Genomic DNA, 24,515 nt, shown 5'->3' on the forward strand with positions numbered 1-24,515 from the left:
GAGCTGTCAGCACAGAGCCGGGCGCCTGCTTTGGATTCTGTGTCTCCCTCTCTCTCTGCCCCTCCTCTGCTCGTGCTCTCGCTCGCTCTCTTTCAAAGAATAAATAAACATTAAATTTTTTTTTTTATGATTTGGGGGGCTTGCTCAAATAATAATGAAACCTGCTTTGGGATTGTGGTCTGACATGTTGCTGTTGGGGTGCACTTTAATTAAAGATTGACAACCACAAGGTTTACGAGGCAGGGCCTCGCTTGGGCCAGCCCTGCTGCAGATAAGCATGGTGACTCCCCTCCAAACAGAGCATGAGCATTCCCTGGCTTCCTCAAACTCAAAGTCTGGAGCTTCCTGAGGGAAGTAGAAAGACCACAGAGTGATTGCATCCCTTTCCCAGACAGAGATCTGTCTGCCTCCCCTTTCCCAAACAGAGATCAGCAGACAGGCAGGGACGCTTAACTCAGTATTTCACATTCCAGCTCTGTGTTTACTTAGGTGTTTATTGGCTTGCTTTAATCATTGAACAAATATTCCCTGGGGCATCGCCTGTAGGTCCAATGCTGGGCTAGCACCGCAAGAGCTGACATTTAGGATGGACATTTGAGGAGTTTGGAGAACTGGGCTCCCCTGCTGGCAGTCCACAGAGCTCCATCTGATAAGATTCAAATAAGTCCCTCTCATGCACAAACCGGTGCGCGTGCCAGAAAGGCCTGGCCTTTTCCCAACCTTCAGGTCTCTCACTACTATGTTACTTCTGCCTGGAAGGTGCTTTCTCTACCCTTTCTGCAGGACTATGGTCTCTCCTCCCCTGTTGGCTGGACCTTGTCTCTTGGTGGGAAGAGGCCGGTACCTGGGAGTGCCCAGCACCAGGACAGGGCGCCGTTCCATAGGACACAACTACTCAGGGCCAGGCCCTGTGCCAGCCCCCGGGGGGACTCCCATTGACACAGGCGCAGTGCCTGTCCTCAGGGAGCTTACAGTCACAGGAACAATAAAATATGGCAGCTGGGATAGCAGTCTGTCCAGGGTCAGGGCGAGGCACTAGGAGATGCTAGTCATTTCTCCCAGGGCGGGGAGGGGTTTTCTTAGATGACGTCATCCTTTAGGTGACTCTTGACAGATGACAGAGAGTGTGCCAGGTGGCCAAGAGAGGACAGGAAGGGCACTCTTGGTAAAGGGAACATCTTGAGCTCAGGAGCTGAGTCAGTGAGTGTGAGGGGAGAGCCATCCTAATCTTGGTGGACTGAAATAAAAGCCCAAGTATTCTTGATGGCTGCTAAGATGTATAGGTCAACCTAAGGAGAGAAGAGCCTAAAACGGCTATGCCAAGTGAAAAAGGCAGAAGACAAAACAGGCCTAGTTTTGCTCGTTTTAAAATACTGAAAAAAATCAGATGGATTCTGAATGCTTTTTATTGTCTTCTTTATACTTCCCTCTATTTTAAAATTTAAAATAATTGTCGGCATTACCTGCTGCCCACGCACTCCTCGGTCTGCAGGGGGCGCACCGGCGGCCACCCTCCCTCTTTCAGGGCGGTGGGCGGGGCCTCTGGGGCCGGTGTGGAACGGACGATTGGCTGGCTGGGCTGTTTGTCACGGCATCCCGCCCCCACCCTACGTCACATGACGCAGCCCATCATGGCGGCAGGAGCGCGGCTGCCCTGGCCCGCGGCTCCGCAGGGCTGCTGCCGTTGCTGCTGTTGAGAGGCGGCGGCGGCGGCGGCGGCACAGACGGGCGGGCGGGAAGGATGGTGTTTCTGTGGCCGGGGCGGCGGGTGCGGACTAGGAGCCGGGCTGAGTTTTGGCCGAAGCGACGTGTGCTCAGGAGCAGCTGGCGCGGGTGCCGCTGAGGCAGGCAGGACCGACTGACGGACGGACCGACGGAAGGAGACCCGAGAGCCGGCCCCGGGGGCCGTGCAGTGGGCGAGATGCCGGGGCCGCCGGCGTTGCTGCTACTGCCGCTGCTCCTGGCCGCCGGCAGTGCCGGGGCCGCGCCACTTCCGCAAACAGGTGCAGGTGAGCGGGCCCGCTGCGGGGACGCGGCTGCGGGAACCCAGGCTGCGGGGCCGCTGCGACGGCGGTGGCAGGGGAGGAGGCGGCGGGCCCCGTCCGGCGACGCCGAGGAATCGGAGGGCCTGCCAGGGCGGGAGGCCCGGGGAAGCAAGCGATTAGGGAGGTTTCTGCCGCAGGGGCGTGGGGTGGGGGAGCGGGCAGCCTCTCCAGGGCCGAAGCGGGGGCGAGGCGATGCGGTTGGGCCCGGGGAGGGCGGCGAGCCGGGCGGCAGCGATCGACCCCTCCCGGCGTAGGCTGCGGTACCTGCTCTGAACCTGTTGCCCGGAGGTCCTCAGCCTACATCCCTTTCTGGCAGTTCTGCTTCCCTTTCAGATGTCACCTGCCTTCTGTGCGTTTCTCACATCTTATATTAAGAACCGTTTCTTAGCCCTAATTTTACTTGAATGCAAATGACTTAATGAACTGTGCGGAGTTTCATTCGCTCCCTGCAACTTGTTCTGAAGTTGTAAATTGATTTTAGACGCTGTGCTTTTTTTCGGATTGAATCTCAAGGAATGAAAAGGAAACAACTCTGTAAATATTTCTATTTTAGGAAGCCAGTGATTAGAGTAGCAGTCTTTGAATAACTATTGACAGAATGGCCCAAGGGTGATTGAAGTTTCTATTTTAGCTACGTCAGTGTGTGGTTTTCTTTTCTTTTTCTTTTTTTCCTGCCCATTTTCTCGACATCCTCTTCAGTTTTGGTTTATTTTCCCAGATAAAACTTTACCCGAGGAAAGCATCCCAAGTTGAGTCATTTTTTTTTAAAGAAAAAAAAAAATCTGGGTTAAGATCTAGTGCTTGTCTTTGAAGTGAGGAGAGACTGAAATTTCATAGATTCATGAAATTTTGGAATTGAAAGAGCCCTTAAAGAAAATTTAGCCTGATATCTGTGTTTTGCAGTTGAAGATACTGAGGCCCTGGGGGGGGGGGGTCAAATGACCTACCCAAGGTGACACAGCTAAATTGTAGGCGGAGCCACATCTAAAACCCATGTCTGAGATTTCCCTAGTTGTGTGATTTTTCCACTTCCTCACCTTAGGTCTTGTAAGTGTTTCGGAATACTCTTGAGGTTAAGAGTTATTTTAATACGATGTTAACCGGGTACACAATGTGGAAGTTCCCTTCCCCAGTAAAGACAAACACATCCACTATGCAAGTTATAAATAATGTTTCCAGAGCTACACCAAGTTCTGTCATTGAGTGCCCTTTAGTTGGGTATTAACTGTTATCATTGTACCACGTAATGTATCGCTAAATTTTTGCCACTGCCTTAGATCAAATATTTGTTAGGCGAATTCTGTTTTCTGATCTGATAGACAAGAAAAGTGAGTGTTCTGAGAAGTGTATGCAGCCCAGGTATGAGTCACAGAAAGTGACAAAGTTGTAAAAGACAATACAGAAGAACGTGGATGGTGATATTGAAACTGATGGTGAAATTGAAAACTAGCACCAGAGTAGGATAGTGTGTAAAGAGTATTTATGTGAAAGGGATTCAAGAAGTTTCCAGATGACTTTGCACTTAAATTTTTATATATTTTGAAAAACAGACTCTCTGTGGGAACCTATGGGAATGTGTCTCCTTATAAACCTCTTTTAAAAAAAAAATTTTTTTTTTTAACGTTTATTTATTGAGAGACAGAGAAAGACAGAGCATAAGCATGGGAGGGGCAAAGAGAGAGGGAGACACAGAATCCCAAGCAAGCTCCAGGCTCCGAGCTGTCAGCACAGAGCCCGATGCAGGACTCAAACCCACAAACCACCAGATCATGACCTGAGCTGAAGTCGATGCTTAACCAACTGAGCCACCCAGGTGCCCCTCCTTATAAACCTCTTAACATGATTTTTATTCCGTTCTTTCACTTTCACCTCCATGTTTACGGAGGTACAGATCAGAATATTGGAGGTTTTGGGGGGAGCATTGTAAAACAAGACAATCAGGAAAAGTCATCCATAAATAGAAATACCAAATTTTGGCATGAATAAAGCATAAAGAAATATGTGGTGACTTACAGCAGCTTTTGCAGATTTCCCCTTCGTATTCTGTTGCTCAGAAGGAATACAATGAGACATGTGGCATATGAGTGACAGGTCCCTGGGGTTAAATTCTGTGGAAGAGGTGCTCAGTCACACATAGATTTGTGGGTTTGTGTTTCCATCCAAAAGAGATGATTAATCCTGGTAAATGGAGATGGATCCTTGACGAAGATGTGTGTGACCAAGAAGAATAAAGAAACCTTTGAGCTGATCCTGATAAGTGAGCTCACTGGTTAAGAGAGAGGAGCCCGTCTTGAACGTATACGTGAGCTAAAAGGGCAGTTAAATGTTGGAAGCATTGTAACCCTCAGGCCTCTGATTCTGTGGGGACTGCGCTCCACACAGAAGTAGGGCTGGCCATTTCCAAATCCAGGATACATGCCTCGCATGTAGTCTTTTGCCTCCTCGGCTTTGTTCTTTCCACTTAAATTCCAAACTGCTTGATAGTGCCTTGGAGAAAGCGTGGCTTATCAAAAATAGGTTGGAAAAAATACTTGAATGTTTTCCTTTGCCAGCCCATTTGCATGGGGGGAAAGAAATGAGGCAGTTAACTAAAATTCAGCCAAAATTCATCCAAAATTCATTTCTAGGTTTCGGAAGTTGAAAAGGGTATTTACCCGGTATTCAGTCATAATTAAGCTTTGTAAATACGTGGGTTGCCTTTGCCTATCAGGCAAGAAGGCTCCTTCTTTCTTTTTTTAAATATATTTAAAAATTTTTTTAAATTATTATTTTTTTTTTATTTTTGAGAGGCAGAGAGAGAGAGAGACAGAGCACAAGTGGGGGAGGGGCAGAGAGAGAGGGAGACACAGAATCTGAAGCAGGCTCCAGGCTCTAGCTGTCCACACAGAGCCCAACGCGGGGCCCGAACTCACGAACCATGTGATCTTGACCTGAGCCGAAGTTGGACACTCAACCGACTGAGCCACCCAGGCACCCCTCTTTCTTTCTTTCTTTCTTTCTTTCTTTCTTTCTTTCTTTCTTTCTTTCTTTCTTTCTTTCTTTCTTTCTTTCAGTTGGTTGATGTACAGTGTTATATTAGTTTCAGGTGTACAAGGAAAGCATTTCTTGCTTGAACTTTATTTTGGGCCTGTCTTTATTGCTCTGGGAGTCGCTCCTGCCCTCTTTGGGAGCCTTTTCCTGAGAATGTGTATTTCTGCAAGGGCCCTTGCTGGCTGTGTAGACGGAGATCGTGTCCGTCCTCACTGGAAAGCTTACATAAAGGGAGAAAGTCCACTGTTTTCACACACCGTTAAACGACCAGACTAAGGTTACAGTTGAGAAATTCTTTTCTCCATTCCTAGTGATGAGGTCATTCTTGTCTTAGAAAACACTTATGTACCTTTTGTGAGATTCTCAGTCACATCATAGACAGAGATAGTATATTTGTATGCATTCCCCTAAGTCCCCTGTTTGTTATTAATACCAGGATAGTGGTTAGACCAGGAAGCCCACTTCTGTTGTCCTGTGGCATATTAGGTCACAGAGTACAGAGGAAGCTGTTAGCAGTTCCAGATAAAGGAGCTCACGCAAGTCTGTGAAGCCAGTGGGACTCAGCTACTTATTAAACAGCAGCTAGTGAAACCGGGGCTCTCATTTTAGATTAAACAAACAGCCTTGGATCTTGAGAAAGATTCTGCAGTAAAGGAAGTGCTTTCTAAAGTGAATTCTAAGTGTGAGTTTTTGTGTTTATTTCAATGGCATCTGAGAAATAAAAATTATTTTCAACAGGCTTTTCGTGCTGATTATCTCAGGATTTATGGCTCTGAGGCTCAAGATTTCATTTAGGTTGGGAGTGTTGGTATTTGCTCTCAGTTGGTGGTATTTTGGGGGTAACTAAGTATGTTCATTTGCACAGTAATAGGAAGTCTGTCCAACAATTTTGTAGCTGATGAGCATTGAAGTTATCAAATCTCTACAGTTTTGCTGATATCAATGTGCTGACTGTTCATGCAATTGTCTTGAAATTTAGAGAGTCCTTGGGTCTGCTGTGTCAGATAACAGCTGTACATGTAATAAAAAAGATTTGTAACATAAATGAAATGTAATGTAAGGGGTGGCCAGGGTTCTGAAGCAAACAAGTGAGTCCTCAAAAAAGTCCTTATAGATGGACGTATAAAAAGAATCCAACCTTTCAGTCCTGTTGAGAGTGTAAGTCGTGAACCAGTCACAGGAGGAGCGGGTGTTGTGGACAGAACTTGGACTTTGGAGGTGGTCTGGGTGGGAGGCCTTCCTTTGCCGCTTCAATAGCATTGAGACCTTGGGCCAGTTACTTGACCTCTCCAAGCTTCTCAAAACTCAACTCAAAAAAAAAAAATGATGAGGGGCACCTGGGTGCCTTAGTTGGTTGAGCGTCCGACTCTTGATTTTGGCTCAGGTCATGATCCCAGAGTCATGGGATTGAGCCCTGCATCAGGCTTTGCACTGAGTGTGGAGCCTGCTTGAGATTTTTTTCTCTCTCTTTCCATTTCCCTCTGCCCCTTTCCCCAACTCAAGAGTGCGCGCTCTCTCTAAAATCAAATTAAGGGGTGCCTGGGTGGCTCAGTTGGTTAAGCGCCTGACTCCTGATTTCGGCTCAGGTCATGGTCTCATGGTTTGTGAGATTGAGCCCTGCGTTGGGCTCTGTGCTGACAGTGCGGAGCCTGCTTGGGATTCTCTCTCCTCTCTCTCTCTCTCTCTCTCTCTTCCCCCCCCCCCCAAATAAATAAATAAACATTTTTTAAAAATTAAAAAATAAAGGGATGATGATATTTACCTAAAGGGTTTGGGGAGGGTGAGGTCGCATCATGCTGGTGCGCCATGTCGGCCGCGTTAGGCGTCTTCATTGCTTCAGATTTCCTTGTAAAATTGGTGGCTTACCGTGGCATCAGCTAATGGTGAGTGGTATGGTTCCAAGAAGGAACTCACAGTGGTAGCTGGTTATGGCATGCCTAGAATTTACCGAATTTAAAAACCTTTGTAACTTAAAATAATTTGCTGTGTGATGGGTGAGGAAGAGATCCTTTACAGAGAAGTCTGACTTATTTAAGATGATCTGGATTAGCCCACTTTTATGTAATAAACCCGTTTTTAAATGTCAAGATAATTAAAGCTCTTGCACGTGAACAGTTTCTGGTTTTCATGTACTTAAAGGAACTGCAGGCAGTGGAGGTTGGGTTGATCCCAAACAAAATGTATACTCCCACAAAGCATCCCTGAAGACAGCCCGTTAAGCTGGGCTGTGGTAGAACCACCACAGGGCTGAGACCTTCCCTTAGAAAATGTCATTTGGAGAGATGACTGTGACTGAGTTGCTTCCTCTCTGTCTTTTAAAATCATGTATTTTTGTAGCCTTTTTTTTTTTTAAGTTTATTTATTTCAAGAGAGAGAGAAGATGAAGAGAGAGAGAGAGAGAGAGAGAGAGAGAGAGAGAGAGAATCCCAAGCAGGCTCTGCACAGTCAGCATGATTTGAGGCTTGAACTCACAAACCGGGAGATCACGACCTGAGCTGAAGTCAGGTGCTTACCTGACTGAGCCATCCAGGCACCCTGTATTTTTGTAGCCTTCTAGCTGTGTTTTACTCTTCTTAAAAAAGTTTATTTTATTTTTTTAAAGTTTATTAAAGGAATCCGCAGCTAACGTGGGGCTCAAGCCCATGACCCTGAGACCCAGAGCTTCACACTCCCTCAACTGAGCCAGCCAAGGTGCCCCTTAAAAGGTTTATTTATTACTCAGGGACGAGGAAGGAAAGATTAGAGGAAAAGTTGTACAAACACTCCTGGTCTAAAACAGATTGCTACATCTAGGGTCTTTTTTAGATTAGATTCTCAACTTTTCTGTAAATCTTCATATGAAAACGCTGTAAGAGAAAGCTGAGGAAATATGGTAAAATCAGTGTGTCATAGCAAAATATTGGAGTGAAGTATTTTTAAATTGTTAACAAGTGACTAATTTGGAACCATGCCTCGGCATTACAGTTATTTGCCACAAAGAACAGGCCTATCAGAAAAATAACCTCAGTATTTTTTTTAAAAAGGTGTTTTTTCCCCCAATGGTTAGTATAAGGCAGAGATTCCAAATTTCATTTGACTTTATTGTGATTCAAATGGGAGAAATTAGAATTGTTAACACCAAATGCGCCAGGTGCCCAAAACCACAACATGCGGAGTGCCTCACCTCTCAAGGTCTCCCTGGGCTCATCCTCATCCAGACCAGTGCTCTGCAGTCCCCCCCGACTGCAAAGAGTGACTTTGTACACTTCCACCCTCCTGGGGCTTGGGGCATGGTGGTGACACCTTTTGCTTTTGACAATTTGGCGGATTTTGCATTTTACTGTGTAGTATATGTTTGTGGAAAAGGCTTAAATTACCATCGATTTCAGGTATGCTGAAACCCTGTGCTGTGGTGTGGCTAGGGTAGCCCCTGGCCTGCAGCATCTGACCCCAGTTTGGGAAGCATCGGTCAGGAAAGGTCATGCGCCTGGCGGGGCATCGGCCGTCCCTGCCTGCCCCCACGCTCTGGCTTTCATGGCACTTTTAAGAGCTAAGTCAGTCTGCTTTCGTTTGCAGGTTATTCTGTGCGAATTCCTCTCTCCCAGCTCACCATATATATTCTGTCTGCGGTAGTCTGGCTCTTCCTAGCACCTCTGTGTGCTGTCGTCTTTTTCTTTCAGTTCTTTTCACCTCTTTGCAGCCCCAGTGCCCTACCAAGACCTCGCCCAGACCCCAGAGCTTTCTTCCACCAGTGACCTCCCACTAGAAGTGTTTACTTGTGGGACATGATGTTCCGTGGGGTGCGGGACGGAAACTTTGGAGCTTCAGCCTTTAGTTTTCGTTTCATCCTTTAAAAATGTTGGCTTACGTGACTTTTAAAGGTACAGAGTATATTGGTACACTAACACGTTTTGTGGTTTGTGAATCAATGCACATGAAGTGGAAGGAATGTGAAGAAACTTCACCGACGGGCTCTGTGATCGGAAACAGTTTGGGTTGCCTGTCCCAGTCTCCCGTTCGCATTTAGCAGCTGCCACCTGTTTCTTCAAGTCCCGTCTCTTTACCAGGACTGCAAGGACTGTGTCCTGCATCCTCGGTGTTTCTAGTATCTGCCTGATCACAGGCTGTGGACGCTCAAAGGTTGTGTGTGAGGTTGGTGAAGACAGTGCTGGGGAACGAAGCTTGCAGACCAGTACTCCAGAGAGTGTGGGAGCCAGAAGGAGAGCATGTCAGCCTAGAGCCTCTCACGCTCCCGCAAACTTTGCTTTCCATCCGGCCACAGCCCACAGCCCGTTGCCTGGAACAAGGCCATTTATGGTGGCCTTATTTTTAATAATAAACCTCATCTTTTAGAACAATTTTATTTTTTTAGTGTATTTTAAGACGTTTTTTTATTTATTTTGAGAGAGCGCAAGTGGGGGAGGCACAGAGAGAGAGGGAGAAAGGGTCCCAGGGGCCTCTGTGCTGACAGCAGCAAGCCTGATGTGGGGCTCGAACTCCTGAGCCACGGGATCATGATCTCAGCCGAAGTTGGATGCTCAACACACTGAGCCACCCAGGCGCCCCTAGAACAATTTTAGATTTACAGAAAAGTTGCAAAGATAGTACAAAGAGTTCCTGCATAGGCAGGGTTTTCCCTCTTGGTAACGTCTTATGTCAGTGTGGTACACTTGTCACAGCTAAGGAGCCACTACTAATAATTCATTAGTATCAACTGAAGTCCATACTTTGTTTATGTTTCTGTAGTGTTTCCCTGATGTCCCTTTTCGGTTAGGGATACCACATTCCATTTAATGTCCTGTCTCCTCGGGCTTCTTTGGTATGTTCCCCTGTTTCAGTGATCTTGACAGTTCTTGAGGAGTTTGATGTTTTTCTCGTTGGTTAGACTGGGGTCAGCTGTTGTTGGGAGGAAGACCACAGAGATAAAGTGCCATTCTAATCACGTCCTGTCAAGGGTACATGGTTTCAGCATGACCGGTCACTTCCCCACCTGACTGTGATCACCTGTTGTCAACTTTCTCCACTTAGAAGTTCCTTTTTCTTCCAGTCTCCACATGAGCAGGGGAGAGGCGGGGGCCGGGGGAGAGAGAATCCCAAATAGGCTCTGCGCTATCAGCATAGAGCCTGATGTGGGGCTCAGTCCCATGAACCTCGAGATCACAACCCGAGCCAAAATCAAGAGTTGGGCGCTCAACCCGCTGAGCCAATCACTTATTTGATAGAAATCTGTTGGCTTGGGTGACTAGTGAGACTCAAGGAAGGAAAAACAATTTAAATTTTAAAAATTAATGTCAACACCCGAATTCTGAAGAGACTTCTGCTCCTGACCACAGCACATGAATATTGTTCTGAAGAAGCTTCCTGTGAAAAGTAGGTATGCGATAACCACAAAGGAATTTAAACACTGCAGGGCAGAACACAGTCACAGCTCTAAATGGCCTTTTTTTTTTTTTTTTAATTTCAGTCCCTCTCTGGAAGTCAGTATAAATAATAGCCTCTTTACATTTTATAAATATCTTGTATAAATAATGAGTAAACACTGCGAGCTGGAAGCCTGACAGTCAGATGCCAGTGTTGTGAGCCGAGAGCCTCGTGGTGTAAACATGCCAGCCCTGGACTGCCCAGGGTTCTTCCCGCCCGAGCTCAGATTAGCAAGGAAATGATGCGAGAGCAGGCGTAACGCAGGGACATTCCTGATTCCCCAGGTGAGATGTGCACACGCAGTGTGAGCGCCCCGGATTCATGACCTATTCAGTAACTCACAGGGCTGTTTCTTTCCAGGATAATGTCATGTCATTAACGTCTTGCTTTCAAAAAGTTTATTTTTCTAAGCTGGCTTATTTTAGAATAGCCTGGGATTTGTAGCCTATTTCATATCTTCCCACAAGTACTTTTTTTTAAGCCCGTTGATATATTTTTGTATGTTTGCTGTGGATGTATTGGCATGTACAGAATAGTCTTATGATGAGCTAAAGAAAGTACACTGTTTAATCTCTGAAACTGCTACATTGTAATGATTGTATAATGGGTGCGGTTTGATTAAGAACATCCTAGGCTCACATACTAGTGCGGATAATTCAGGACTTGTTTTTGGCAACACGTGTATGCCTTGGATGGGAGAAAAGAATTTAGTTACAGACATCTACCATAGCGATTTTTTTTTTAAGTTTATTTATTTTGAGAGAGAGCAGGGTAGGGGCAGAGGGAGAGAGAGAATCCCAAGCAGGCTCCACGCTCAGCCTGGAGCCCAACATGGGGCTCGATCTCATGAACTGTGAGATAGTGACCTGAGCTGAAATCAAGAGCCGGATGCTTAACCGACTGAGCTGCCCAGGCGCCATAGTGATTTTTGGGAGGGAAGCTGCTGTTATCCCATAGTGAAAACACTATTATTTAATTTTTTAAAGGCTCATGGTTTTTTTCCTTCTTGAGGCCCATGTTTAAAGTCCATCCCGAAAACGGCCTTTTCTCTTGCTTGCTCTAGTGCATGGGAGACTTGGGTTTGACATGATAACATTGCAACCTTTAATTATAGGAAGTAAATCTCTAAGGCATCTTGGACTTAGAAGGTAGAGGAGGATGAGTTGTGCAATCATTTTGCACATTTACAATTGCTACTTTAACCAGTGAGCAATTGTAAAATTTTGTAGTTTCAGCTTTTTATTGCAAAACCAGTCTTGTGGTCTATTGGTTGCCTCTCAGATAAGCCACTAAGTTTGAAGTATTTTTCATGTTGCAGTTTCTTCCCCAAATCCCTGGTAAATTCAGCCTGTGTTCCTTTCACAAGGAAAAAAAAATGCCTCTTCCTGGTTCCACCTGGCAGTGTGCCTGTGTAGGATGGTTCTGTGTCAGCAGCAACGGTTACTTTCCAAGGATGCAGCCTGCCCGTCACAGCGCAGAACCCCACTTGACTCTGACTTCAGACTATTATTAAAACGCAACACCAGGACACTGATTGCTAGTGAGACACTGAAAAACAACAAACTTAACCAAAATAGTCCCCCGGGACTGCTGCATCAGAAGCCTGCTGCCTGGGTACGGTCCCGAAACCTGTAATTGAACTTCATTTTCTTTAAGAAAAGTACAGTTAACTTTAATAAAAGATCTGATTTCCAGTATTAACCATACAGGCACTTGGTAGACTCATACAATTTTAGAATGATCAGTCCTCGTACAGAGAATTTTAAAGCTGACCGGCCACTTTACAGGTGAAGGCGCTGAGGCTCAGGGCCATTCCGTGTGGTGAGTTCAGTCCCAGCAGCCACTCAGTGGCAGACCTAATCCTAATGAGGGACCCTACCCGCCAGACCACCCTGTTCACCAAGTGCTCTGCTTTGTACCCTTGGAACACTGCTTTGTGTGGTGTGCACGCAGAGACTATTTCCAATCGTTTCTCCTCTGGATATGTTTCTGTTCGCTGTCTGAAAATGCAGAGATGAAACTTAACCATAGTTGTCATATAGAAGATCCTTGAACTACTAAAGATAATTCCTTATTGAAAATTAGGAAACTCAAGTTCTGACTTGTATATAATGAGGCTCAGTATCCACATTCATATTTAACTTTTTAAAAAACAATTTGTGGGGCGCCTGGGTGGCTCGGTCGGTTAAGCATCCGACTTCGGCTCAGGTCATGATCTCATGGTCTGTGAGTTCGAGCCCCGCGTCGGGCTCTGTGCTGACAGCTCAGAGCCTGGAGCCTGTTTCAGATTCTGTGTCTCCCTCTCTCTCTGCCCCTCCCCTGTTCATGCTCTGTCTCTCTCTGTCTCAAAAATAAATAAACGTTAAAAAAAATTTTTTTTAAAAACAATTTGTAAGAATAACAATTTAGTTTCCACCTATGAAATGAAGTTGTACTGTTTAATTAAAGGTGATAAAAATATTTTTGGCTTAAAAAGATTTTTGTTTTAAAAAATTGTTTTAACGTTTATTTATTTTTGAGACAGAGAATGAATGGGGAGGGTCAGAGAGAGTGGGAGACACAGAATCCAAACCACGCTCCAGGCTCTGAGCTGTCAGCACAGACCCTGATGTGGGGCTCGAACTCATGGACCACGAGATCATGACCTGAGCCGAAGTCGGACGCTTAACCGACTGAGCCACCCGGGTGCCCCTAAGTTTATTTAAATTCATTCTCCCTCTGTCCCTCTCCCCCACTTGTGGTCTCTAAATACATACATACATACATACATACATACATACAGAAGGAAAGAGAGAAAGTAAGAGAAAGAAAGACACATTGCCTAAGTAAGAATACAATTCAATCATATTAGCAAGAATTTCACTGAGACCGTAGGAAGCTAGAAAGTTTCTGAGACCATAGACTCTATATCAAAGTCCTATAGGAAAGCTTAAAGAAAAAGGTAGACGTGTTTGTCTAGGGTATTTAGGGCCTGCCCTACCTGGAAAGTGAGGAACACACATTTAGGTTCTCTCCCGTCCGTGGATCCTATCGTGCAGAAATTGTATTGGCTGAGTGCTGTGAATCCAGTACGGCCATTGACTACCTGTGCATTTCTACAGATTTCAGAGGGAAGGCCTATGGAAAGACACAATGTTCTTTCCCCTGGATATTAGTGGTACGCTGAAGTGACCACTTATGGGGGAAGAAGCCCTGGGAGGCTGGCCTTGAGTTTCTACTTGTGGAACCAGTTGCTGCCTGTTCCTGAGCTGCCTTCCTGGACTGCAGAAAGATCCTGATTCAGTGCTGTTACAGACTGTGGATTGCTCCACGACCGAACTGTGCCATCAACTTAGTTAAGATTGTAGTTCATAAAATATCATCCCTGCCATTTTTCCCCTGGGGATAGGAGCACTGTAGTCTGACAGAGTTCTGTAAACCTGACATTGCTTTGGCCGGGCTGTTACCGTGTTAGGTTAGCTCTTCTGTGGTAGTCTCCGTCCTGGTTAGTGTTTTTAAAGTTGGAATGGAATTGGGGCACCTGGGTGGCTCAGTCGGTTGGGCGACTGACTTCGGCTCAGGTCACGATCTCGCGGTCCGTGAGTTCGAGCCCCACGTCGGGCTCTGTGCTGACAGCTCAGAGCCTGGAGCCTGTTTCAGATTCTGTGTCTCCCTCTCTCTCTGACCTTCCCCCATTCATGCTCTGTCTCTCTCTGTCTCTAAAATGAATAAACGTTAAAAAAAAATAAAAAAAAAAAATTGGAATGGAATGAATCTTTCATAACCGTCTGATGGAATAGGCAAAGAGAAACAGCAACGTCACATAAAATGATCATGTTCACAGGTATTCAGTCAGCACTCAAATTATGTAACCTTTCTTCAAGTACGAGAGAACGGTTGGGTTGGCTGACCTTGAAAATCATCTTCGAACAAAAAGAACACTTCACTGTCTGTGATTAGGACACAGCACGATATGTTTTTCTAGGCTGTTGATATTCTGGCTTCGGGGTCTTTGTGGAATCTCTGATTCATCAACTAGATCAATGCACTCTTTACTGTTGTGTGTGGTTGAGTGTATTTAGTGCTATGCTTTGTTTTCTCCTTTTAGTATTAGATTACATTAGGGAGGTTCTAGATTATTTAATGTTATTATAAATAGATGTAGTGTTATACTAGGAGGCAAGGAAAACATTTAGTGACTCAAGATTCTGTGCAAGGAAACCTTTATGATAGATGGGTTTGTCATTTTGAGGCGTTAAGTAGAAATAACGTGATCTGTGGTGATTGTCTGAATTTTTTCCCCCCAAGTAGTATGATGATGATTCATTTTCCTAGGTCTCCAGGATGTGAAGCTACTTGTCAGAATACTGGAAAAGGTCCAATTATTGGTCCTACCCTTACAGAAAAAAGGAAAAAGGAAAAAAAAAAAAAAAAAAAGCCAAAACTATGTGTTTAGAAGTGGACTTTGTGTCAGGACCAGTTTGGAAGATGGCTGGTCCTTAGCTTCCCTGAGTTGTACTGAGCTCCCTTTGTCTAGTCAGCCCAGTGGCCAGCGGTTTTAATTGTTAAGTAGCCGCTAAAATCTCTCATGTGAATTTCCAGAGGCCAGAGGGTAGAGAAAAGAGAAAACAGCACAGTGACATACACATGTGGCACTTGCTTCCCGGTCCTGGGACCCAGGGAGGAAGGCAGCATGTGCTGCCCAAGATGGGTCCCCTGCCAGTGGGGATGCTGTTCCTAAATTAGTAAACGTACAGCGTTATGGGCCACGTTGAGTCCTGGTTCAAATCCAGCCCACCTCCAGCCCCTCGGAAGGTGATGGTGTTTGGAGGTAAAGTCTTTAAAGAAGTGAATAGGTTAAAACGAGGCCATTAGCTCCTTAGTTGCTAATCCAGGACAACTGGTGTCCTCATAAGAGGAGGAAATTTGAACACAGGCAGAGGTACCAAGGGTGCACAGACAGAAAGACCACGTGAAGGCACAGAGAAGACAGCTGTCATCTGCAGGCCAAGGAGAAAGGCCTCAAAAGAGACCAACCCTGCCACATCTTGATCTTGGACTTGCAGCCTCCAGGACCGTGAGACCGTGGATTTCTGTTTAAACCGCCGGGTGTGCAGTGGCTTGTAATGGTGGCCTGGGCACATTAATGCACAGTGTTGAGACGAAAGCAAATTTTTTTTTTAATTTTTTAAAAATGTTTTTATTTATTTTTGAAGGAGAGAGATAGAGAGAGACAGAGCATGAGCAGGGGAGGGGCAGAGAGAGAGGGAGGGAGACACAGAATCCAAAGCAGTCTCCAGGCTCCGAGCTGTCAGCACAGAGCCCGACGCGGGGCTCAAACTCACTGACTGTGAGATCGTGACCTGAGCTGAAGTCGGACGTTCAACCAACTGAGCCACCCAGGTGCCCCCAAAGCAAATTTAGTGTCCTATCTTAGAAGGCATCTGTCAGGATTCCTTTTTTCTTTCTTTTCTTTTTTTTTTTTTTTCCTTTTCCTCCTTCTCTCACCAGTTTGGGAGTGGAGCCCTGCTCATGCGCTGGGGTCCCCCCCCCCTCCCCACCGCCAGGCCAGCACCTCCTGGGGGCTCCTGTGGAGGGAGGAGAGGGCACCTTTCAATTCCTGTCTTGCTGGCAGAGTGACTCTGCTCGGACAGCTTCCAGCAAAATGAACTGTGTGGAGGGCACAGGTGTGAATAAATACTCGTTATCACAGGAGAATATAAGTAGGGGGAAATCCACTTTTTGAGAAAACTTACTCCTTAAAGAAAATAGTTATACTCCTAAACATGAGTTGCAAAACGGGTAAATAAAGCTTGTGGGAGTTCTCTGTGACCTGGGCAGTAAGTGGTAAACTATTAATAGTGGGAGGGGTCAGAACCACCCCAACACGGTGTCTGTGTCAGTTGGAGTGTGACTAGTAATGGGAGGAAAATCTTTGCCAGATAAGAGCATAAAATTGTCGAAGGAATGCTGCTTTTATAATCTTCCTTGTTTGACCCTGAAAGCATGTTTCTTCTGGTAACCAGTAGATGAATTATGGATTTCTCTCTCCGTCTTCCCTCCTTTTCTCCGGCCCCTCAGTTGCCATCTTTCTGACTCCACCCCCTCCCCCTTCTGACTGAGTGCCAGGCTCTCTGTCCTGGGCCCTGGAGTCATTGCTGGAGTGTCCAGTCTTGGTCACTGACCCCGTTTAGCTTGCAGTCTCGCGGGGAGGACGTTTGGGCATTTAAAATACACCGTGTGATAAACCCTGCGGTGGACCGAACAGCGTGCTGGGGGCTCCAGAGGCGGGCACTCTAACCCGTGGGGCCTTGGGGCGGTTTCCAAGTTGAGATCTGAGTGGTGAGGATGAACCAGTGGAGGGAGGCTGTCCATGCTGTCAGTGCGGGAGCTTCCTGGTCCAGGAGAATGTGAATTTGCAGACTCCAAAGGGCCAGAGGGCCTGCCTGGAAGGACTGGGAGAGGCTCATGGCAGATGAAACAAGATGCAGGGAGGGAGTTAGAGGTGATGAGAGCCCAGTGTGGAGGGCAGGTGGTCGCCGACCATGAGTGATATTGGGGTCTGTTAAGGAGTTTGGACGGCAGGCTAAAGAAGACTGGGAAAACCCAGTACAAAATTCAAGAATGTAAAGGGATATAAGGGTGCCTCCTTGTCCCCCAGCCACCTGGTTTCCTTCCCTGTTGGTGACCACCGTTCCCCAGGGGTAGCATTGTGTACACGCTGTTCTGAGCTGTTGGTTTTTGTTTTTTTTCTTGTTTTCATTCAAACGTGCATCATAGAATTGGTTTTGAATTGTATTCCCCCCTCCCCACCCGACTCAAATTCATATGTTGACATCCTAACCTCCGTTACCTCAGTGTGACCCTATTTGGGGATCGGGCTTTTACACAGGTAATCGAGTTAAAATTAGGTTATTAGGCCCTAATCCCACATGACCGCGTCTTTATAAAGAAGGGAAATTTGGACACGGGGACGGATCCAGAGGGAAGACGGCCGTCTCCCAGAAGGCAGGAGAGTGGTGGGAGCGCATCCTTCCACACAGCCCACAGGAGGGACCAGACCTGCTGGCACCTTGATGTTGCACTTGTAGCCTACAGGATTGGTTAAGCCCCCTAGTTTGTGATACTTTGTTACAGCAGCTCTAGCAAGCTGATACACAGGAGTACAGATTGCAAGCTGTTGTATCTAGTTCGCCCCTCTGCTTAAACTTCATATTTTAGTGGATGTGAAGAAATTGCTTAATAAATGGAAGACTTCAGACATACAGATCTGTGCAAGACTAGACAGACATTGCCATACTGACTTCCCCAGGGCTTTCACTCAGGCCCCTGGCTGTCTTTTCCATGCTGCCCCCATCGCTTTCACTCCCCTCGTACTGTTCCTGTTTGGAAGCAAGTTCCGGATATCTTTAACTAGGTCACTATCTGTAAAAGGTAAGGACTCCTTTTAAAAACATAATCACATTATTATTATCACTCCTAGGAGAAATGAGTCATACTTCCTTAATATGGTCAATTACCAGTGTTCACATTTCCAGTTGTCTCGAGTGTCATGATTTTTTTGAGCGTGGATTGTGATTCAGATGTCACCCATACAGTGCAGTTGGTTGCTACGTCTTTTCAAATCTCTTTCGGTCTCTTTGCCGTCTCTCTCAACACAGTTCTTCCTCTTTAGCGTTTCTTGTACCCTTGCTTCGCTGATTAAATTCTGGTGGTGGTATTGTGTGTATGTTCCATGATTCTCTTTATTTCCTATAAAATTGGTATTTAGGTCTAGAGGGTTGGTCGGATATAGGCTGGTATTTTCCCATCAGAAGGCACATAATACCTGGTTGTTGTCTCTCTTTGAATTTAGCTATTGGTCTAAAATGTCACATTCATGAAATATTCTTTTTTTTTTTTCTTTAACAACTATTTAAAAATGTAAACACCATTCTTACATAGCCTCAGAATGGGGGAGTGGTGGCCAAAGGAACCAGTCCTGGGATTAGAGGGTTTGAATTTACCTCTGGATAAGCAAACTAGTAAATTACGAGGAAATTTCTCTGTAAAAGTGTGTCAGCTAGTGCCTGAAGAAGGAATAACAAAATTAAAATATCAGCATTTTCAGTCCCTGATGGATTTGTACGTATCATCACTTGTTTTTATCTGTGGGCCTTAAACATTTTTTTATTTAATCCAAAAGTGGATTCACAAGTAACTCTTCCATTAATTACATGTGTGTTCAAGTTCTGATCAAGGTTCTGGGCAGGGATTTATAATAGTTGAATTAATAATCAGGTAATCCTCCTGACTTACCTCGGAGTCATTGCCGAGAAATTGCATTCTCCAAATTACCTGTCTATAAAACAGGTAATGTGTACCCACTTCTTAGAGTTTCTCAGGTTTTCTGCTTTATTAAATCAAGTACCAGATATCTATTAAAATGGTCCAGGGGCGCCTGGGTGGCTTAGTCGGTTGAGCATCCGACTTCAGCTCAGGTCACGATCTCACAGTGCGTGAGTTCGAGCCCCGCGTCGGGCTCTGGGCTGATGGCTCAGAGCCTGGAGCCTGCTTCCGATTCTGTGTCTCCCTCTCTCTCTGCCCCTCCCCCATTCATTCTCTGTCTCTCTTTGTCTCAAAAATAAATAAACATTAAAAAAAAATTTTTTTTTAATAAAAAAAAAATGGTCTAAAACCTGTACAAGGATAACTCACAGAACGTGCTTTAGAGATTCCAATTATTTTTTTAATCAGTGTCTTGGGGAAGCATACTACTCTAAACCTCTAATTATCCTTGTTCTCGGTTTGTGATTGGGAAAGCAGCCTAAAAGTGGGGAGACACTCCTGTGGTTATCGATTTGCTGTATAGTAGGATATCGGTTTGCTTTATGCATTTCTGAACGCTGCAGGCCCAGACTGTTGAAGGAAAGCCATCTTTCTTCGTAGTTTCCTAATACAGCAGTTGCAATCAGGAACCTTCCAGGGCTCAGTTTGTAGTTTGAACCGCTGGGGCTCGGGGATTTTAGTCGTAGTTCCCCACAACCAGAATTTACTTCCTCTCTGTGGTTTGTGCAAACCCACCTCACCTTCCAGCCTGTCACAGGTTGGTTCGATTTCTTCACTTTATGGAAGTGTTTCCTTCGTTGGTATGTAGAGGTTTTTTTTTTTTTTTTTTTAAGCACAATTCTTTGGACTAATTAAAAATTCAGTAAATAAAGTACTTTTTAAAAGTGGTACAGCTGCAAACATTTCCTCTTGAGCAGTAATTTGTAGAGGCCTTTCCGTGGCTCTGGTGGACACTGGTTGAATAGACCTCATGTAAATGGAAGAAATCTGAGTACTGGGGAGCAGACACCCCTGCAGTGTCTTAGCAGAAATAAGTACGTTATCGTTATCGAGGTAGGGCAAAACTGGTAACTAGCTATTTTTAGCAGGAGTCTGGCTTTTCATGCCTACCTGGTGACTCACAGAAGACAGTTTTGTGAATCAGATAATTGAGCTGGCCTTCAGGCAGTTCTGATCAAATCGTACAATAAATAGATGGTATGTGATCATAAAAAATTGTGGGTGAAAAAAGAGGAAAAAACTAATATCCACTTGGGGAGTTTGGAGGAGAGTCCCAGAAGTATGAACTTTTAATCAGCAACGATGGACTTTGGTTCACAGTGCTTAGGTTTTCAAGAATTAAAAGTCAGCCTCCTTGAGGCAAAACAATGTGGTAGCCAGGGAAGCAAGGGGGACTTATTCTCAGCACCCCTGAACCCAGAGTCTGGCCCTGCCGCTTTCCCACTTAGTGTTTTGGCCTTGTCATTGTCCTCGTGTACGATGTGGAGCTGATCGAATTCCCTCAGAGATGTTGTGACGATTGAGTGGAATTGTGTTATATGTCATCAAATCTCAGATAACGTTGGGTTATGACACACCCTTATTTTTATGCCATTAAGAAGAAATGCCAGTGTAAACCAGCTTGCTTTCCTGTGCAAGATGCCCCATGTTAAGATGTGGTTGGACAAAAACTGCATCTTAAAAAAAAAAATCAATAAGATGCAGTGTATATGAAAGTGCTTTGCTGTATAAGCCTCAGGAGTCATATTTAATCGTTATTATAGGAGTCAGGGGAGTGCAACAAGGTTGTAAGAATAAATACCAGTGGGAAGCCGAGGCCCGGCGGGATGAGAGAGCAGGTAGCCGCCAGGAGAGAGAGAGAGAGAGGAAGTCCCCTCCTCCCAGGTCGCCGTTCACAGAGAGCCGGCTCTCGGGGTCCGCCCCGCACTTAGCTGTCCACACGCGCACAGGTGTCTGCTTAGGGAGTTCTTGCCCTCGGTGACACTGGACTTCGAGAGGAATCTCCAAGTTGCTTTCTGTGTCTGAAGTGTGGATTTTCCTCTTTTAGATTTTTATTGGCATAGAACTTGCAGATCCTTAGCAACCTTTGGTTAACTCTTATTTTTAAGTGCAGACTTGAGCAAGGCTTCAGCCAGCCTGGGCCTCACGTGGAACAATGTGGGTTTCAGCCTTGTCCCTTCACAGAGGGACCTCTTGTTATTGGCAAGGCATTGGGTTCTGTTTGCAGTTGATTTCAGACTCCTCTGCTCTTCGCCGAGGTCATTTTTATATTCAAGAACCTCTTTTGCTCACATAGGAGTTTGGGTTAGTTTTTGTTTTCTTCAGGTGCTCCAGGTTCACTTCAGGAAGATGGTGACGTTGTTCCTTAACTTGTGTCCCTGCTTTCCCCTCGGTGCACTGGGACATTGAACTTACGTGTTGTATGTCAGTTATATCTCCAAAAAGTGGGCGGAGCGGGGGTAGTTTATTTCTTATTCAAACACCACTGGGCAAAAGAAGAGCTTCAGAATAGCTCTGGTTGAATAGGATGTTTTCCAGATAATTCTTGGCTGAAAGTAAAGTTGCATTTTGTTTTGTTTTGTTTTGAAAAACACTCCTTTAAAGATGTAAAAGTCATTCTACGCTGGAATTCCACCCCCCCCCCCCCCATGCAAAAAACAGGCCCCAGGCTGTAGTTCACAGACCTCTGCTCTAGTAGAAAGCTCTTATTATGACCAAGGCTCCTTGGAGAAGTGGCTGATTCTAAAGCTGGAGAGTAGGGAAAATAGAAGAAAAGCCTGGAGCTTTCCATGAGGAGGTGTTGGAGAAAAGATGGGGCATGTCCAAAAGACCCAGTAGTCAACTTGAAAAAGCTGCCAGGGGCCAAAGCTGCAATGTTTCAAGCTATGAAATAATGTTAATGATGGATTATAACCCAAAGAATAGAAAATAAATATCTGTGAGTCCGTAACTAAATAAAGGACCAGACAAATAATTAAGGGAGAAGAGACAGATCTTCCTTATGGAAGAATCCCACATAGTAAACGTAGAAGGAATGAGGGCCATAGACGATCACCCATTAGAACATTGTAATGGTGATTGCTGCAGGTTAAGACGCAATGGCAAATGTGAAAATGAGTGTGTAAAACTTCAGGGAGACACAGGGCATTTGCACAGCCTCAAAGTGTCTCCCAAATATTAATTACCTGGGTAGCGGTGACATATGTCTGTAGATTCTATAGTGTTCCTTCAAGGAGCACAGCTTAAATCCTCTTTTCTGTGAGTGTGCCGTGGGCTTTGTGACCCACTTTTAAGGAACATGTAAAGGGGGAAAGTGGTAACTTCTCAGTGGTGACGCCTGGCGGAAGCCACCTGGGCCAAGTGGCTTGATGAGGGTTCATGTCACTGGGAGGAAGTTGTGCCAGTGCTGTGTGCTCGTGACGTGATGTGACGAGAAGGGCGGTTTGCCCTGTGATATTCTAGATTCTTCCCACGTATCCGTGACCTCAGTCTAGTCAGTCAGGCAGAAGGGATCAGGCCACCCAGACTGAGGAACATTGTACAAAATGCTGACCGACGCTCTTCCCTGGTGTCCAGGCTATGACACCCGGGGGAAGACTGAGGAACCACGGAGGGGGTGAGATGAGTGAGCACAGCCCTGGGAGCCTGGGCTGGAGCCTGGAAAAAAAGAGGAAACGGCAGAAGCCGTGAAACCCGCCGTGAAACCCGGATGAAGCTGAAAGTTCAGTTAGTAGTCTGGCCCCAGGTTACCGGCTTCGCTTTGGTGACTGCTGTGGGGCACAGGGTGTTGATGTCCCTGGAAGCTGGGTGAAGGGTGTGTGGTGGGGCTCAGAGGGTCTCTGCAGCTCTTCCGTAAATCTAAGGTTATTTCTATATTCAGTTGTTTTTTTTTTGTTGTTGTTTTTTAAAACCCTGACTCCTTATCCTGGATTGATCATCCGCCTTATCTTGAGCATCTAGGCATTATTTTGTTAACTCTTGGTCCCATTTATATTGGGTGGAAAATATGTAAAGTAAAGTTGATTCGCAAAGTAAAGTAAAGTTTGCAAAGTAAAGTTGATCTCGGAATGTCCGTCTTGTTAATATTAGTCATTTCTCTTTCCAGGGGAGGCACCTGCTGCAGAAGTTTCCTCCTCTTTTGTGATCCTGTCTGTGTGCAGTTTAATGATATTAATAGTGTTAATTGCAAACTGTGTCTCCTGCTGTAAGGACCCGGAAATAGACTTCAAGGTGAGCACAGATGGTGGGGACATTTAAAAATCATCCTCTGATACGTTGATCATTGGAGTCCCTTGGGAGCAGGGGCTGGCCAGTTTTTTGTGTAAGGGCTGTATAGTAAATATATCCTGCCATTGTAAGTAGTAAATACTGTGGACCATACAGCCTCTGTCAAGGCTCCTCAGCTCTCAGCTCTGCCATTGTAGCGCGACATTGATACAGATATGAAAGGTGAAACCAAACGGTTGTGGCTGCGTGCCAGTAAAACTTTATTTACAAAAATAAGTGGTTTGGATTTGGTCCAGCAGCTGTAGTTTGCTGACCCTGCTTTAGAGCATCATTGACAATAACCACTTGCCTGTTTAATCTTCGCTAGGTGAGGAATAAAGTATGATTGAATTCACTTGCTATAAAGCCTATAAGGAAGAGCAGGCTGATTTTTTTTTCCCCCTGAACTTTAGCATGCTGGTGAGTTTGTGGTGGTTAAGATTATTGAGGCCAAAGGACGCCCCAGTGTGTTTTGTGTATGAGAAACCGCATCTTTCATTTTACCTGAACCCTCGAGTTCTTTGAGGGGAAGAAAGAAGAATCCTACCTATTAGAAATTCTGGTGGGGGGGCTGTGTGTGGCAGGGGGTGGGGACACACTATAGAAGGGCTGGTGTTGGAGCTGCAGATGGGTGGAATCTGCCAGAAACCAGCTGGGATATCCTGCTCTGGAACTTACCACGGGCCTGCTGGTGTATATTAGGGCCCGGGGAATACTTGATAAAGAGGAAGACTTGAGAAACAAAAGGAATGCATGAGAGAAAATGATCTTTCTGTGGAGCCCTGCTGGTTGTCCTGGAGCTGTCCCCAGGGGCCCTGAGGGCCACTGGGTTCAAACTGGGGGGGGCTGTCTTCTAGCTAAAACCTTCCTGCTAGTGGACACATCAGCCTTATTTCTAGAGCCTCACCCCTGTTTCTGTGTTTTCTTTACCTTGAGTCTGGTGGCAGCCCCGAGAGAGGAGGAGACGTGTTATCCTTTTGGCTTGATGCTAACATTACACACCCGGAAGGCTGCAGGAAAAGACTAGCACGGGCCATTTTTCTTAGAAGATTCTACCCCAAACGTGTGGGCTTAAGTAATCCACAGCTTTAGCCCCCAGGTCCTGGAATCACTATAGACACCTCCGTGGGAACTTGCCGACTACCACATGGTTGGGGGCGGGGGTGCACAGTGGTGGGCAGAGAACCTGTCCCTTGACCATCATTCTTGCCGAGGGACTGTGTGCAGACGCCTTGTCTTTTGGGGACAAAGATAAAGTCTGATCAGTGTTGCTGAAACTAAAATCCAGTCACTCTCACGTGTCACAATGCCTCATTCTTGCCTTGGATTTTTCTGACCCAACTGGGTCTCGGTATTGACCCAGGGAGTTCATTATGACGTAGATTCTGCGAAGCAGTGTTTCTATCCGCTTCCCCAGGTGGTTCTGGGACAGGCGGCCCTGGGACCACAGTGTGTACAGGATCTTCT

At 45.8% G+C, this 24,515-nt stretch overlaps 1 protein-coding gene across 2 annotated transcripts in view; it reads left to right on the plus strand.

Annotated features, from left to right (window-relative positions):
- The first annotated feature begins 1,613 nt into the window (after positions 1 to 1,613).
- LMTK2 (lemur tyrosine kinase 2) overlaps positions 1,614 to 24,515 on the plus strand; it is an 82,703-nt gene continuing 59,801 nt past the window's right edge. Inside the window, exons 1-2 of one of the 2 annotated variants that reach the window (XM_045461913.1) lie at positions 1,614 to 2,009; positions 22,888 to 23,012. In XM_045461913.1, coding sequence (XP_045317869.1) covers positions 1,922 to 2,009; positions 22,888 to 23,012 — 213 coding nt within the window. In that variant the 5' untranslated portion in view covers positions 1,614 to 1,921. The remainder of the gene's footprint in view (positions 2,010 to 22,887; positions 23,013 to 24,515) is intronic. The other variant, XM_045461914.1, reaches the window with a different exon arrangement.

Source organism: Leopardus geoffroyi, chromosome E3 (assembly GCF_018350155.1).
Source record: "Leopardus geoffroyi isolate Oge1 chromosome E3, O.geoffroyi_Oge1_pat1.0, whole genome shotgun sequence".
In the NCBI taxonomy this organism is placed as follows: Eukaryota; Metazoa; Chordata; class Mammalia; order Carnivora; family Felidae; genus Leopardus; species Leopardus geoffroyi.